This window comes from Ranitomeya variabilis, chromosome 2 (assembly GCF_051348905.1).
Source record: "Ranitomeya variabilis isolate aRanVar5 chromosome 2, aRanVar5.hap1, whole genome shotgun sequence".
NCBI lineage: Eukaryota > Metazoa > Chordata > Amphibia > Anura > Dendrobatidae > Ranitomeya > Ranitomeya variabilis.
The window spans coordinates 391,247,792-391,266,046 of record NC_135233.1 but is presented as its reverse complement, the minus strand read 5'-3'; the positions used below and the strand labels follow the sequence as shown (position 1 = coordinate 391,266,046).

Sequence of the window (18,255 nt, the reverse complement as noted above, 5' to 3'; positions counted from 1 at the left end):
CTGTTAAATGGTTCATTCAGCTTTACATGAACACCCGAGCCTTACACTATGGCTGGTCCAAATAACTAAAGCAATTGCTACCATCCACCTCTCGTGTCTCCCCTTTTCCTCATAGTTTGTAAGCTTGCGAGCAGCAGGGCCCTCATTCCTCCTGGTATCTATTTTGAACTGTGATTTCTGTTATGCTGTAATGTCTATTGTCTGTACAAGTCCCCTCTATAAGTTGTAAAGCGCTGCGGAATATGTTGGCGCTATATAAATAAAAATTATTATTATATATATATATGTGTGTATATATATATATATATATGTATGTATGTGTATATATATATATATATATGTATGTATGTGTATATATATATATATATATATATATATATATATATATATATATATATATATATATATATACACTCACCGGCCACTTTATTAGGTACACCATGCTAGTAACGGGTTGGACCCCCTTTTGCCTTCAGAACTGCCTCAATTCTTCGTGGCATAGATTCAACAAGGTGCTGGAAGCATTCCTCAGAGATTTTGGTCCATATTGACATGATGGCATCACACAGTTGCCGCAGATTTGTCGGCTGCACATCCCAAAGATGCTCCATACAAGGCAGGATGGATCCATGCTTTCATGTTGTTTACGCCAAATTCTGACCCTACCATCCGAATGTCGCAGCAGAAATCGAGACTCATCAGACCAAGCAACGTTTTTCCAATCTTCTACTGTCCAATTTCGATGAGCTTGTACAAATTGTAGCCTCAGTTTCCTGTTCTTAGCTGAAAGGAGTGGTACCCGGTGTGGTCTTCTGCTGCTGTAGCCCATCTGCCTCAAAGTTCGACGCACTGTGCGTTCAGAGATGCTCTTAGGCCTACCTTGGTTGTAACGGGTGGCGATTTGAGTCACTGTTGCCTTTCTATCAGCTCGAACCAGTCTGCCCATTCTCCTCTGACCTCTGGCATCAACAAGGCATTTCCGCCCACAGAACTGCCGCTCACTGGATTTTTTTTCTTTTTCGGACCATTCTCTGTAAACCCTAGAGATGGTTGTGCGTGAAAATCCCAGTAGATCAGCAGTTTCTGAAATACTCAGACCAGCCCTTCTGGCACCAACAACCATGTCACGTTCAAAGGCACTCAAATCACCTTTCTTCCCCATACTGATGCTCGGTTTGAACTGCAGGAGATTGTCTTGACCATGTCTACATGCCTAAATGCACTGAGTTGCCGCCATGTGATTGGCTGATTAGAAATTAAGTGTTAACAAGAAGTTGGACAGGTGTACCTAATAAAGTGGCCAGTGAGTGTATATATATATGTTTTGTTTTTTTTCTTCTTAATGTCCATTTTCTGCAGTCGTCCGGCATTGAGCGTTTTGCCTTGGACATATGATTGGCGTTTGGGCACATCATGTGCCCTCCCTGCAGTCGCCACGACCCCCCCTGCAGCAGCGGCGGCAGCAGATGCGACGAGCCTCCAGCCTCTTTTCTTTTCCTGTTACATTAGTGTTTAATTAAAGCAAACAACTCATTGCAGGCATTTAGCTTCTCTGCGAAACGTAATGAAGATTTATTCTGGGAGTGACCTTCACCGTATTAACCGAAACTGTAATCAGCAGAATTAATAAAATAATCAAATTATACGCAGACTCATAAATCACGAGGAGCCGCGCTGTCAGGGCCCCCGCTATTAATGGTGCCTATTGTTTTGCAGCTGTATTAAAAAATTACAACTGCTGATTCTTGCTTTGATAGAAGCTGAAATGGCATTTAAAGGCTGCGCAGTACGGGACGGCCGGGTCCGAGGTTTTCACAACTGTTAATTTTGCCGTAATATGATTTGAAGTCAGGAGGGCAAAGTTGAAGCAGAGTGCATCGTGCAAGCGTCTGTCAGCAGAGCTCCGCTTATTACCGGTGACAGGAGCAGGTTAATTACAGGGAGGAGTATCGCTTTATCCGTCTGTCGTTGTGCTAGAGCTTATAGCACCAGGGCTGCTCCGCCGCTGGATCCAGGCTCTGACATGGACGGAGTAGAACTCCTCAATACAATGTTTCCCCATTTATAGCATAGGGGCCTTCCCCGGGAGTCTCCTGCTCGTTGCCCTGATAACATCTCTTGTTCATCGCGTTTGCAGAGCGTTTCACGATTGTGCTGTCAGCGCAGCGTCCTTCTCTTGTCGCTTTCTGCTGCGATCATCCAGGCGGCGCGGTCAGGGTACAAAGCGCAGGAGCAATCAGATCTCACTTTCTGAATAATAGAGTATAAACAATAAGTCATCTTTTTGGAACTGTCGTGTGCACAAATATCCGTAATTAAACCTGTCCGATCATCATAAATGATTATTTACGGCAAAGTGGAAGGGATTTGATTGCTCACTTCCAGCGTTACTTTATACGTGAAATCCCGGACTCCAACTGGCGCTGCATCTCCTGTGATTCCTGCGCTCTGCTCGGCGCGGCCTCTGCAGGTCAGAATTATTCTCCAGCACATCCTGCAATCGATTGGAGACAAATAATTAACTGTATCTTATCGTCGCGGTCCCTCAGTGAAAGTGGCGCTGCCATTAGGGAACCAATGTATGGTCCAATGTATAGGTAGATGGCAGGTGTCGCCTTGACTTCATGCTTGCAGACTGTCTCCTCGTCAGACTGCAGAACATATTCATGACTTCAGTCCAGGCCGTCTCCTTCCATTGCTCACATATTGTAGGCGATTTTATTCTTATTGGATGGGCGTAATTTTTTTGTAAAATAATTCACTGTTGTAAAGTTATCGTGTACTCCAGGCGGAGAAAAGCCTGCGATTAATGAAAATATTCAGGCAGGAAGTTTTAGTGAGGGACTTTTTCTTTCTGCTCTGTTGCCATAATGTGTACCAAATGTATCAGTGTCGGAAGACGTTTGTTAAATTTGTTGCATCTTAAGATATTAAACTTTTTTTTTTTTTTTTAATAGAAATGTTACTCAACTTCGTACCCCACCCTCTTAATGGACTGGGTTTCCTACCATTTTTTCTTAAACTTTTTTTTGTTTGTTTTTTTGTAAAGTTGCGATTCATAAAATTGGCTAATCACACCCTACTTTGAAAAATGGCAAAAACTGATAAATTGGGAGCAAATAATGGGTACGCTGCCAGAAGAAAATGTAAAGACCACCCCTCATAAGAATTTGCCTCATACGAATGTTTTTGCCTTATTTATTTTGCTTTTTTTTTCTTATTACTTGGTTGAATCTGTGTTGTGTTTTGCTTGCCCTTTATGTGCATGGTTCACCTTATTCAGATCTTTTTTTCTGAACTCATCATGTGCAACTTTTTGAGACGTCGTAAATTTTTGTGTAATTGAGTTAAAAAATCTGTCTAAGGCTAGTTTCACATTTGCGTTTAAATCCGCAGCGTTTAAAACGCATCCGCAAGTGGTGGAAAAAAACGCATATAAACGCGTACAAACGCGGCGTTTTTTAGATGCATGCGATATCGCATGCTGTTAAAAAAACGCCGCGTTTATATGCGTTTTTTCCTGCGTTTGCGTTTTTGGTGCGCATGATGTGAAATTTCACAAGAGAAAAATCTAGACAACCAGACACCGCCAATGGGACTACAGAGGGCGTGTATTATGGAATTTCTATATATAGACCCTTGAACAGCTAAAATGTTCAGATTTTGCGCCTGTATGCTGTGTCATAATGGATCTTCGCATGGAGAGCTTTTATTTCAACCTGGATTTAAGCATCAAGCTGTTTCTTGCCTGTGCGTTTGCTTGGGAGCAAGACAGAAATCACGAAAGATGGAGAAGGAGACAACGTAGGCGTTTTTGGAGACACCCCATTATCGAACTACGTGAGAGCCGTGGAGCCTATCACACACTCTATGCCGAGCTTAATGCCAACCCGGAGAAATTCCATGAATATACAAGGATGTCGCAAGACTCGTTCCGGGATTTGCTTGCTCGTGTCCAAGGAGCGATACGGAGACAGGACACCCAGCTCCGTAGAGCGATTCCACCGGAGGAACGTCTGCTGGTTTCATTAAGGTACGTTCCAAATCTAAAACAATGACAGTCCAAATTTTGTGTTTTCTGTCATGTATTTATTGGGTATTTTTCTTCCTTTCTTTAGCGTAACCACACCATAAAAAGAATAGATTGTAATGTTTTTTGTGTTTGTTTTTCTTCCAGATTTCTGGCAACCGGAGAGAGTTTATCATCCCTCCACTTCCAATACCGGCTTGGAATATCCACCCTGTCCGGAATAGTTGCGGACACCTGTCGAGCTTTGTGGAATGTACTCCGGGATGAGTTTATACCCCTACCCACCTTGGACATGTGGCTTGAAATTGCGGAACAATTCTGGAGTGTGTGTGATTTCCCCAACTGTTTAGGAGCGGTGGATGGAAAGCACATCCGCATTATCAAACCTGCCAGAACAGGATCGGAGTATTTCAACTACAAGAAATATTTTTCTGTTGTGCTAATGGCAATAGCCGATGCGAACTGTCGCTTCATCGCTGTGGACATTGGAGCTTTTGGCCGTGGCATCGATTCCCAGACTTTCAAGAACTCGGATATGGGCCGCCATGTGTATGGCAAAAATTTCAATTTTCCACCGCCACAACCTCTCCCCAACACTTAAGGTCCACCGATGCCATTTGTTATGGTTGGGGATGAGGCCTTTCAGATGAGTGAAAACCTACTGAAGCCCTATTCCAGTCGGGACTTGAACCACACTAGAAGGATCTTTAACTACAGACTGACCAGGGCCCGAAGAACAGTAGAGTGTACCTTTGGCGTTCTGGTCTCTAAATGGCGCATTCTTGCATCAGCCATAAATCTAAAAGTGGAAACGGTCGACGAGGTGGTCAAAGCCTGTGTGGTTCTACACAATTATATAATGGCTAAGGAGCAACCCAACATTGAACTGGATGAACCAGTTGCACACCCACTGCCCGATTTCCAGCATCACCCGCTGCGGTCAACTGCTGAAGTTAGCCACATGCGGGTCCAATTTGCTGCCTTTTTTGATTCAGATATTGGACGTGTGTCATGGCAGGACAATGTTGTGTAAATGTCCTGTTGTAATTCGATCTGTACCAGTAATTTTCTGCAATGATAATATTTCTCATTAATAAACTTTATTTTTGGTTGTGTTGACCGTGTCTCCTATGTATTTCCTCTACAAACCAAGGCTGTCCTAAAACTAGCAGTATTTGGTCTGTATTTAATATCAGTATTTGTAATTCAAAACCAGGAGTGGGTGATAGAGGCAGAGGTGATAGTTATTATATTAATATCAGAATTTACTTCTAATTGTTCCACTCCTTGTTTTGGCTTACAAATACTGATATAAAACACTGGCCACATACTGCTAGTGTTATGGCAGCCATGTTGCTTTATTTAAGCTTGTTGACGTCATTGCGTCCTGATTCTGTTCTGCTTTATCCATTGGACACAGACTGAAGAGACAATCACTGTCACACTATCTATACTCATCAAGTCAGGTGTCAGAAATAATGAATTCATGATGCACATATAAGCTTCATGAATTCACTACTTCTGACACCTGTGCAGGTGAGCATAGATAAGCAGTGTGTGACCACCATCGTTCCTTCAATTTGTGTGTAATAGATTATGTACAAAGAAGAGAAAATGGTGGTTATACAAGGCAGTTCTATACTCACTAGGTCAGGTGTCCCAACTAATGAGTTTTTTGACTCCTGACCTGTTCAGTAGAGGTCTGCACTGTATTTCCACCATTTTCTTTTCAGACTGCCACACTAGTCACAGGCTAAGCAGAAAGAAGAGATTATGGAGATAATACATCTAATATTTTTGGGCCCACCTCATATCTGTATACTAAAGACACACAAAGCTGCAGTCTTTTTTTTTTATAACTGGAGATATGATGTGGCCCAAAAAGTAAGTGTGTGGCGAAGTTTCTTAGTTGGCGCACGGTGTGTGTTTCCGGCGGCGATAGATACAATAAACCAAACCTAATTTGGGCAAATCAAATTGTATTTATTTTTTTACAACCAAAAAACTTTATTTAACTGTGCCGGCTTGGGGTAGAGTGATGTAAACGTGGAGTGTGAAGCACTGAGGCCTGGCTAACCGTGGACGACACAGAGGTGGCAGGAGAAGGGGCAATTAAACTACTGGGGTCTGGTAGTTCGGGGATGGGGCTTGACACATGAGAGGCTTGAGACGCACTGGAAGGGTGAGACAAACCTAACATTACAGACACATTGGGAGGTGAAGGGGGAGGAATGCTAAGAGTCCTCTGTTTTTTTTTGTTGGTTTTTTTTGTGTTTTTTTTTGGTTTGCCTGGTTGTGGTAGGTCTTGGTGGGCTCATATGGCGTGGCGTGGTGGTGGGTGACCTTTCAGGGTCTGGCTGCACTGTGTCAGAGTCCATTGTGCTCGTAGATCGTGCAGCCATGCCAGAGTCCATAGTGCTCGTAGAGTGTGCAGCCATGCCAGAGTCCATAGTGCTCGTAGAGCGTGCAGCCATGCCAGAGTCCATAATGCTCGTAGAGTGTGCGGCCATGCCAGAGTCCATAGTGCTCGTAGAGTGTGCAGCCATGCCAGAGTCCATAGCGCTCGTAGAGCCGAAGGCCATGCCAGAGTCCATAGCGCTTGTAGAGCGGAAGGCCATGCCAGGGTCCTGCTGCTTCGTGGTGGTAGCGGTACGGAAGGCCATGCCAGGGTCCTGCTGCATCGTGGTGGTGGCGGTACGGAAGGCCATGCCATGGTCCTGCTGCATCGTGGTGGTGGCAGTACGGAAGGCCATGCCAGGGTCCTCCTGCCTCGTGGTGTCAGTGGAGGAGGTCCAAGCAGGAGCAGCGGTTGTCATGGTGGTGGCGGTGGGATGTTCAACTGCACTCGGCATGGTGGTGGTGCTGTAGTGGTGTTCCGCTGTGGAAGGAATTGAGGTGGCCGTGCAGTGGGATGCAGCAGAGGTCGGCATTGAGGTCAATCGTCACAGTGAAGGCACAGGTGGATATGCCGACACTGTCTGCTGGAAATACCGACTCTGCTGCATAGCCTGCACGTAAGCAGCATTGCAGGCCTGCATGACACTCAGCTGGAGATCAGGAGTAAGGTGTTCCGACATGCCCTGCTCAATTTGGTTAAAAAAATGATGTGCTGGCCTCTGGAGGTCGGCTTTCACGTGGTCAAGGCTTTTGCTGACCTCCTGGATACGTGCATTCAAGAGGCTATGTGAAACATCCATTCGGTCACCCAAAGCCTTTATTGCTTCGTGTAAAACCGAGCTCAAGTGCAAAAACTCGGGCATGAGTGACCTGTCCGAAGCCCTCTGCCGCTGCCGGGAGGAGCCCCAAAAAAAAGGGGCAGTGGAAGAGGACTGCGAAAGGGGAAGACCTGATGGACCAGCTCCCTTGTCTCCAGTTAGTGTGGAAGGCCCACTTGCTGCTGTGCTGCTGGATGGCTGGGACGGGTCCGTGGCTGTCGGATGAAGGACCGCTCCAGAACCTGGGCCAATAGTAGTGCTGTATGTGCTGTGAAAAAAGGAAAAAGAAAATTAATACCAAATATTAACCAGACGCAATATCCTGTGGAATATAAAAATACAGATTATGGCAATACAATACAACCTAATGCACGTGATACTTACGTTCTCTGGGCAAGGACCGGTCTTAAAAATGCCAGAACTCGATGGTATTTGTATCTTCTGATCCTTGCTCTTGAACCACTGGGAACACGGCTCTCTTGACGCAGGTTCTTGTTGAAGCGGTCCTTCATCGAACGCCAACGTGTTTTGACTTTGGCCACTGTTAAAAAAAAATTGTGGTCAGAAAAGAAAAGAAAAGACTTTTGGCCGTGCTCACACAACTGTGTATGATGAGAGAAACTCCTGAGAGTTTCTTTCATCACACACAGTCGAGTGAGCACAGCCAAATGCAGTTCGGACCCGTGTTGGGGCGTTGTCCCAGCCATCCCACATCTCTTTGGCCACCTCATTCCATAAGCGCCGGATCGTGACGTTGTTTGAGTGCAGTGGATCCCGGGTGTCCCACAACGGGACTCGCTCCTGGACCAGCGAGATGAGGAGGTCATTCTCAATAAGATCTGAGAAAAACTCCGGCACACTATTTTAGTGTGCCGGAGTTTTTCTCATATATTATTGTTTTCTCCTGAGCACCTTATATCTTTATAGTGAGCACCTTCCTCATCGTGGTATTCTCAATAAGATCATCCTCCCGTTGTGAAACCTAAAAATTAAATAAAGTCATTAAAGTTTGCTCAATTAACATAAGGAAAAAAAAGAAAAAAGATGCTGAGAAATGGCATGAGTAGGAAAGTCAACATACAAAAGGATTCCAGAAGAAAAAAAGTTAAGAAATACGAATGGAAAGAAAGGAAGATTCAAGATAAGTCAGCCTTGTACACGTACCCGCTGCCGTCTTTCCAACGGACCTTGACCCGCTGCTCCTGCCCTGTCTCTGCCGCAGTAGAAGAAGAGCTCTAAAAAAAAGAAAAATTCAAATTGTCACATATGTAGATGTGACAGTGAATACTTACCAATCTGACGAGGCAAGTACTCACCTCACTGACATGCTCGACTTCAGACGGCCCAGGAAGAAACTCCTCATGGGAAGAATCCGAAGAAGACATTCTGATGCATGTAGAAAGAAAGAAATGGCAGAAATTAGGACATGTAGAGAAAGAAAATAGAAAATAAAGGCATTGGCTAGGATATACTCATATTGTTCAGAGGCTTGTTTTCTCCAAGGTGCTGTGGTCCGTCTGCTCTGCTTGGCTGTCCGCTGTGAGCCGTCTGCTCTGCTTGGCTGTCTGCTGAGAAGTGACCTGCAACTGTCCACACCCTCCCTTTATCACCTTGTATGTTGGGGGGTGGCTTATCAGTGTCTAGACATGTTTTTCTCTTGTGGAACGCATGCGTTCATTAACGCAACCAAATGCATGTGCTTGTAAACGCATGCGTTCATATAGACAGCAATGCGTTTTTTTTGTCGCAATCCTTGCTCAATCGACCGCATGCGTTTCCAGGCGGCAAATTGACGCTTCTAAAAATTACTACATGTTGCATTTCCGCGCCAAGCCGCAAACGACGCATGCGTCGTCAAACGCAGCAAAACGCGAAAAAGCAAAAACGTATGCGTCCCTAATGTTAAATAAAGGAATACAAAACGCATGCGGATATATGCGGTACAAACGCTGCGGAGACAACCGCAAATGTGAAACCAGCCTAATTTAGTTCCTTAGTTTTTACCAGAAAACAGGCATTTTTCAGGGCAATGTTTTTTCTAAAAAATAAAAAAGTAAAGGCCAAAACAAAAAAGCATCTTTGATTTTGTGTAAAACTTATCACCCCACTTGCACCATTTTGGCACAAAAAATTGGAAAGCGAAGGCTACAAGACAAAAAAAAAAGTCACTAGAACAAATGTAAGTTGCAAATAATGAATCAGGACTTTTTATTCTATGCTGCTTCTTGCTGGATACAATGTAACACCAGATTGTTTGAGCTTTTTTCATATTTCTTTAGTTTCTAGGTTACTACTGACTATTGTATCTTGTGAATTCTTTGATACAATGTAACGCACCAGATAAAATGTTACAGTTTAATGAGACTTTTGTTTTCTTCGGATGATTTGTATCTTGTTGTCGTTTTGTTTATAATATACAGCCACGGAGCTTTTGCTCAATCAGATTTTTGTCTTTCTCCTTGCAGGATGAGCGCTGTATTTGGGGGCATCTACTGTCTGCATCACTCCCTACGGGGTCTGCTGGTGGACGCACAGTCCTCGGAGTAAGTCTCTGTCCCTTTAACCTTACTTTATTTACCGGTAAAAAGCAAAAGAAAAATGCTGCAGTCGATTTAAGGGGGAAAAAAAAACTTCAAAGAGTCTGGCGGTATTAATGACATATCACCCTTGATTAAAAGTAATCTGTGTATTGGTCCTCCACAATGAAGGCAGTAGGGCCCACAGTATAGAAAATAAATTAATTTTCCCCTGTGATATTACTACAGCTCCTGATCATCCAGGCTTGGAAGACAAATCATTTGAGCTGCCGGGGGGGCTGGCGATGACTGATGTTAGTTTTTCTTCTGGCCTTACCAGTCTAATTGATTTTCATCAGATGACACAAAGCTCCTGTTATTGCGGGGAATTTTTTTTTTTTTTTTTGTAGATGGAGCTCACCTAAAGACTCATCAGATTAATCTTTGCTGATAATGCATGTCACTCCAAGAGAAAAGACTTTAATGAGTTCTAGGTAGATTGTTGTCATAAACTAGCTTGCCCTTTCTATCCCTGAAGGTTGAGTTAACCCCGAAACCCCTGGCGTGGACCCATTTCATGTCTGAGCCTCATTTGAGTGTACTCCTATGTGTATAATGACTGACAGGTGACATTTGTTTCACTTGGCTTTGATGCTTATCAAGAATTTCATCATATCTTTTATACTCCAGTCGCTTCCAGAGCTGCATTCTCGATAGCTCGGCTCTGTACTTTCATGCAATAGTTTCATATTCCTCTTTGATAACATCACGTTACTTTTCTGGTCCCTTCCAGAGCTGCATCTTCTATTACGCTGCTTTTCCTCAGGATTGCTGACGTCTCAGATCATCCCCTGCTGGTTCATTTATTGCATGTGGGTAGTCTGGGGCATCCTGTTAGATGTATTATACTCCAGCCACCTCCAGAGCTGCATTCTCGTTAGCTCGGCTTCATATTGTGATGTAATAGTTTAATATTCCTCTTTGAAAACGTCACTATAGAGAAACGGCTTCCCAAGCTTCCAGCAGAGAGAAATACATTCCCCAGCTGATTGTGGGACGACAGTGGGCCCGCTAACTGTGGGGTCACAGTGCCCCCCCCCTGCTGACTGTGGGGCGACGCTGGGCCCGCCTCCCCTTGCCGACTGTGGGGCGACAGAGGGCCGGCCCCCATCCTCGCTAACTGTGGGATGACAGTGGGCTCCCTCCCCGCTGACTGTTGTGACAGTGGGCCCGCCCCCTCCCCGCTGACTGTGGGGTGACAGGCTCCTCCCCACTGACTGGGGTGACAGTGGGGCCCGCCCCCACTGAATATGGGGCGACTGAGCTTCCCCCCTCTGACTGTGGAGCAACAGTGGGCCCGCCCCTCCCGCTGACTGGGGCAACAGTGGGCCCCCTTGCTGACTGTGGGGTGACAGTGGGCCCCCCTTGCACCCAGCTGACTGGGGTGACAGTGGGCCTGCCCTTTCACCTGCTGACTGTGGAACGACAGTGGGCCCGCCCTTTCACCTGCTGACTGTGGGGTGACAGTGGGCCCTCCTTGCACCCAGCTGACTGTGCTATGACAGTGGCCCCGCCTGACCCCCATTGGCTGCTTTCACACTTTGACTGCAGCTTTGGATGTTACTGGAGTGTATATGATATGTACGCTCGGAACAAGATCAGTAAAGCAAAGGATTTTGGGGTCCTTATTGTTAGATGTAAACTTAACCCATACGATGCCACTTAGAAGTGGAGCGCTGCTTCCAGTCATTTTGGTGTAGGCTCTTGACTGTCCTTCACTGAGGTCGGCGGCGTGGCGGTGGCGGAGTGCTTCTTTTCATGTTCACAGAATAGAGCCATTTACACATTATGTTTTTGTAGCTCCTTTCATGTCCTTTGAGCGACTGTTCTGTCCCTGAGTTACGGCCGTAATGTTCAGCCGGCAGATAGAGACTGGGGGAAAGGTGCAAGCATCTCGGCTCTCTTCTCTAAAGCGGGATTATTTCTATACGGGGTGTAAATCAAAGCCCGATCCCTGTGGATAATAATGGAAGGGGTGCCGTTACTTCTGCAACATTGTGACAAATGTAAGAAATTCCAGACAATTTAATTTTCTGCTTGAATCACCCTGTTGCCTCCTGCTTACATTGTGGTGTACTTTCAGATTGTGGCTACAGGTCACCTATAGGAACATGTATGAGTCGTGCAGGTGGCTGTGCTGTGTGGGCTGTCCTCAAATATAGGGAGAGATCCCACATTGGAAGGTTTCCTCCTAACTGCATTTATAAGGCATATAGGGGTGACATAGCAGCCATAATGGAGAGCGATGAGGAGGAGTCCTCCCCAGGAGTCACCTGGTCACAGGCCTGATCTTACCAGAGAAATACTCCTTCATCCAGAAAATAAAGGACGGGTGGTATACCAGGAGAAGTCCCCAAAAGGTTTGTGCTCGTCTGTGCGCTCTGGTCATAACATGCAGTGGTAGTATATAATTGGGCCATAAAGCTGGCAGGAGAATCTGTCTCTTCTGCTGGACTCCCAGGAAAACTGGTCAGCAAGTAGAAATCACCATAACCTCAAAAATGGTTCTACTAAAGAACGTTTTCCTAATTAAAAATACAGTTGGGTCCAGAAATATTTGGACAGTGATGCAAGTTTTGGCGTTTTGGCATTTTAGCCGTTTACCAAATCATATTCCAGATCCAGTCCTATAATCAATCTGAGCTTAATGTGCCGACTCTCAGCTTTAATTTGAAAGGATTCACATACTGATTGGAGGAAAGGTTTATGTATTACAGCTCTTTAATATGGAGCTGCCTCTTTTTAATGGGACCAAAAGTAATTTGACAATCCCAGAAGCTCTTTCATGGGCTTTTCCCTAGTTAATCCATCAATTAAGCAGGTAAACGGTCTGGAGCTGATTCAGGTGTTTCAGGTGTTGCATTTGGAAGCTGTTACTGTGAACCCACCAAATGTGATGAAAGGAGCTTTCAATGGAAAAGAAATACACTATCATTAGGCTGAAGAAAAAAAAAATCCATCAGAGAGAAAGCAGAAAAGTTAGGAGCTGCCAAATCAACAGTTTGGTACATTTTTCAAAAAACGGGGTGCTCTGGTGAGCTTGGGAACTCAAAGACCTGGAAATCCATAGAAGACAACACTGATGGAAGATTTGTTCCCGTGGTGAAGAAGAACGCACAACATCCCCCCAAGTGAAGACCACTCTCCAGGAAGTCTGTGTCTCAGTGTCTAAAGGCCCCGTCTCACATAGCGAGATCGCTAGCGAGATCGCTGCTGAGTCACAAGTTTTGTGACGCAACAGCGACCTCAGTAGCGATCTCGCTATGTGTGACACGTACCAGCGATCAGGCCCCTGCTGCGAGATCGCTGGTCGTGTCAGAATGGCCTGGACCTTTTTTTGGTCGTTGAGGTCCCGCTGACATCGCTGAATCGGTGTGTGTGACACCGATCCAGCGATGTCTTCACTGGTAACCAGGGTAAACATCGGGTTACTAAGCGCAGGGCCGCGCTTAGTAACCCGATGTTTACCCTGGTTACCAGCGTAAATGTAAAAAAAACCAAACACTACATACTCACCATCTGTTGCCCGTCAGGTCCCTTGGCGTCTGCTTCCTGCTCTGACTGAGCCGCCGTAAAGTGAGAGCACAGCAGTGACGTCACCGCTGTGATCTGCTCTCACTGTACGGCACTCAGAGCAGGAACCAGACGGCAAGGGACCTGACGGACATCAGAAGGTGAGCATGTACTGTTTGGTTTTTTTTACATTTACGCTGGTAACCAGGGTAAACATCGGGTTACTAAGCGCGGCCCTGCGCTTAGTAACCCGATGTTTACCCTGGTTACCCGGGTGCTGCAGGGGGACTTCGGCATCGCTGAAGACAGTATCAACGATGCCGAAGTCGTTCCCCTGATCGTTGGTCGCTGGAGAGAGCTGTCTGTGTGACAGCTCCCCAGCGACCACACAGCGACCACACAGCGACGCTGCAGCGATCAGCATCGTTGTCTGTATCGCTGCAGCGTCGCTGTGTGAGACGGGGCCTTAAGTCCACCATAAAGAGAATGAGAGCAAATACAGAGAGGTCACCACAAGGTGCAAACCATTAATCAGCCTGAAAATAGGCTGGATTGCACTTAGCTAAAAAAAAAAATGTTAAGAAGTCGTCTATTTCTGGAAAAGCAAAACAAGGATCAACCTGTACTAAAATGATGGGAAGAAGAAAGTCTGGAGAAGGCTTGGAGCAGCTGGTGAAGGTGGTGTAATAGCTCGGGCATGCATGGCTTCCAATGGCACCAAGTCACTAGTGGTCATTGATGATGTCTCTAAGGACAAAAGCAGCCGGATGAATCCTGTGTGTACAGGGAGATACTTTCTGATCAGATTCACCCAAATGAAGGAACGATGATTGGACGATGCTCACAGGACAGATGGACAATGACCCAAAGCATCCTGCAAGAGCAAAGAAGTGGGATATTCTGCAAAGGCCGAGTCAAAACTTGATCTCCGCCCATCGAGCCGCATTTCACAGAATGAAGACTAAACTGAAGGCAGAAAGAGCCACAAACGAGCGACAACTGAAGTCACTGCAGTGAAGGCAGCAACGCCTCACTCCGAAGGACACCAGCGATGGTGACTGCCATGGCCTCCAGACTTCAGGCCATCATTGCTGCATAGCCTCACACCAGAGAAGACCAGCGATGGTGACGTCCATGGCCTCCAGACTTCAGGACATCATTGCTGCAAAGCCTCACACCAGAGGAGATCAGTGATGGTGACGATCATGGCCTCTAGACTTCAGGCCATTATTGCTGCAAAGACTCACAGAGGAAGAGACCAGCGATGGTGACATGCATTGCCTTCCGACTTCAGGTCATCATTGCTGCAAAGGATTCTCTGCAAAGGGTTAAAAATAGACATTTTATTTATGGGAAAGTTAATTTGTCTAATTACGCTGTAATCGCACCAACCCGAAGAATAAAGTCACCATATCACTTACGGTATACTACACGATGAACAGCTCCGTCCTGCAAGACATCACTCCTTTCACCCAGTCTATACAGTGCCCCATCATGGAGGTCAACACAACTTTCACCCCATCTATACACAGCACCATCCTTCAGGACATATTTACTTTCACCCCATCTATGCAGAGCACCATCCTGCAGGACATCACTCCTTTCACCCCATCTATACACAGCCCCATCTTGCAGAACATCACTCCTTTCACCCCATCTATGCACAGCCCCATCTTGCGGTACATCACTTTTTTCATCACTTTACACCCTGCCTCATCCTGCAGTACAGCACACCTATTACTTACCAGCATGCACAACACCGCTGCTTTCTGGTATTAGCTCCTCTCTGTAATACAGGAGGCTTAGGCGACGCAGTGAAGTGACGTCGTTGAGTCACTTGATGTCTTCTCCGTTTCCTCAGCCTCTCCAGGCCTGAAGCAGCCAGTGGCTGACTAAGTGGTGGAGCAGGGAACCGATGGCTCTTATCTGCCACCATTGTTGCAAGAGTTGCCTGGTGGTCAGTCCGGCCCTGCTGTCCTTTTACCTATGCTATGTCATACCTGTATAATATCCTGCCCCCATTACCCATGTCTCCCCCTGCATTACACACATTATATTCCATTCTTTACGTTTTACACTTTTTCCCTCCTCACCTCGCCCTCCAGATCCTGCTCCTCCTGCAGGTAGCACAGGGTTAATGCCGCTCGCTCTGGCTCTCTTGTGTCGGCGAGGTTTCGTCAGGCGTTTTGTCTTCTCACGAGCTTCGCTCTGGATGCAAGACGCTGGATTTGCATTTCCTTTCTTGAGGATGAGTGCGGTGAGCGAGATCCATCACGGTGACGTGTGATTGAGTTAGATCTCACCGTAATAACAGAAGGTTAATGTCTCCGCGCCGTGCAACTGTCACCTGTGTGAGCAGGTTACCAAAACCGTCCTTAATGCAGCGCAGAAGCGTCTACGCTGCCTGAGGTCGTCATATATACTCAGTGCGTCTGTACATTACACCGCCACGCTGAGATTCGCCATTTAAAGGGAACCTGCACTTTGCATCCGAGGTAAATGCATTATGTAAAGCGGAGCCATGAATATATAATACAAGGCTTATTTGTGTTTCCCCTGCTCAGGAGGCATTCTAATAAGGCGCCGCACGGATCATTACCACCATGGATGCATTACTGTGTTATTTACCACATACATGGAAACAATGACAGGAAATAAAAATGTCCATATATCTGCCAAGATTACCTATAGAGTGGGGGAGGGGAGCGAGTTATTGGCTCTCAGTATAAACCTAGGCCTGGGAATTAGAGGGCTCCTGCAGAGTAAGGAATAAGAAACGGCGTATTTCTGGTCTGCGGCAGTATCTGCTTCTGCAGCACCTCTTCATTCAATCCTAGACGACCCCTTTAAAAAGTGAATCAAGGACAGGTGAAAGTTGTCAGCCCTAATTCTTCGTAGCATGCAGGTTTGGGTGCAGGGAGATAAACAGCACCTTGACGTCTTTAACGCCGCTTATTACCAAGGGATGACTGGAACACGAAGCTGAAAAATAAAGGATGCTCAACACGCAGTGATCTTTTTATTTTTCCTAATTTAATGATTGGCAGAAATCAATAACAAATTACAGGGGTTTTCTGTGATATAATATCAGTAGGATCCGACTCCATTCCGGGGACCCCCATTGATCAACTGATTGAAGGGGTTACGGTGGTGCGCTGGAAGCGGCACAGCTCCGTACAACCTGTAGTGGTCACGATTGGTACTGCAGTCTCTACTCCATAAAAGTGAAGGACAGAGCTCGCAATACAGTTTATGGCCACTAGATGATGTACGTGGGCTCAGGTCATCAACACTTAAACAATCTGAAAACCCCTTTAAGATAAATTCCATATTTGCCCCTTTCGGGATCGATCTGCTGTAAGACCTGGAGCCACTGATATTGAAATGTCATCTGAAAATTGACCAAAATTTGAAAAATAAAAGTTTGTCTAGAGTAATAATCTTATAATAATAATACTCTTTATTTTTATATAGCACTAATATATTCCGCAGCGCTTTACAGTTTGCACACATTATCATCACTGTCCCCAATGGGGCTCACAATCTAGATTCACTATCAGTATGTCTTTGGAGTGTGGGAGGAAACCGGAGAACACGGAGGAAACCCACGCAAACACGGGGAGAACTTACAAACTCCTTGCAGATGTTGTGCTTGGTGGGATTTGAACCCAGGACCCCAGTGCTGCAAGACTGCAGTGCTAACCACTGAGCCACCACACAGTGCTACCCATGGAGCCACCATGCTAACCACTGAGCCACCGTGCTAATCATTGAGTAGCCTCCCGATGTATATGGGGTCTCATGTCTACTTCACCTTCAGCAGGTGGCCCTCCTGTAAGAAACCGTCCCCGATGGGCATGTGGTCCTTCTCACATCCAGAAGCAGCGCCGTCCTACCCTCCGGTGAATGTTGGAGTCAGAGTGAAGAGATAAAATCCCATTTTAAATTTTGCTGTGGATCCCAGGGTCTCTGCCCCTTCATCATAGCGATCAGTAAAGGACAAGAGCCTATGGCCATGAATAAAATATTACAGGGAGGTTTACACTAATACACTAAACCTTTCTGGAATACATTCTTTTAAATTCTTCAAGATAGCTGATTGCTGTCAGTGAATGAAAACTCGCAGTAATCCTGTCCTTAGCGAGTGTTCTGTCAGCAGAGCAATGGATACAATGTATCAGTGCAGACCTTGCTCTGGCCTCCGGAGTGATACATTGTAGCACACAGGGTTCTTTGCTGATGTGTATCACTCGCAGATCGTTGTCTACACTGGATACAATGTATCCACTTCTCAGCTGAGTGCAGGACAAGGCATGTACGGGGTTCCTGACTTTGGATGTAAAAAGTAGTGTTTTTTATTCACTGACATTAAAGTAAAATCATAAACTGGTGAGAAACTTTGCTCCATCCCATTCAGAAATGATTTTTTGTTTTTGCAGTTTTTTTTTTTTTTAAAGAGTTTTGTGTTTAAATTTTAATGAATCATGTGCGTTTTTGCTATAAAAAGGATCAAAAAAGATTAAATAGCCGTTTTTACTTTGTGCAAAGGGAACCACATTCACCATTTGAAGAATTTGACGCTGATGAATAAGTGACAAAAAAAGGTTTATTAAAACCCTACAATTGATGAATCTAGCCCATGATCTATTAGACAGTTGTAGAACTTTACATTTATACTTAGAAAAACCTTATAATCTACAATATTATAACAGATAAATTCTCCGGCGGAGGAAAATGACAAAAGATGGCGGCACCGTATAAAATCGCTTGAGAAGTAAATGTGAAGGAAACTTCAGCAATATTTCTCATCTCCATAACTTTGGAGGTGACTTCTCATCATAAAATCTATGGCTCTAATCAATCCGTACATAATGTTTTTTTGTTGCCGCATCCACTTAGGACACAACTTCCTCGCTCCCCC

General features: G+C 45.4%; 1 protein-coding gene across 1 annotated transcript in view; it reads left to right on the top strand.

Annotated features, from left to right (window-relative positions):
* Nucleotides 1–18,255, top strand: part of CHM (CHM Rab escort protein) — a 117,321-nt gene that overhangs the window by 76,591 nt on the left and 22,475 nt on the right. The window contains exon 9 of the mRNA XM_077286482.1: nt 9,711–9,788. Coding sequence (XP_077142597.1) covers nt 9,711–9,788 — 78 coding nt within the window. The remainder of the gene's footprint in view (nt 1–9,710; nt 9,789–18,255) is intronic.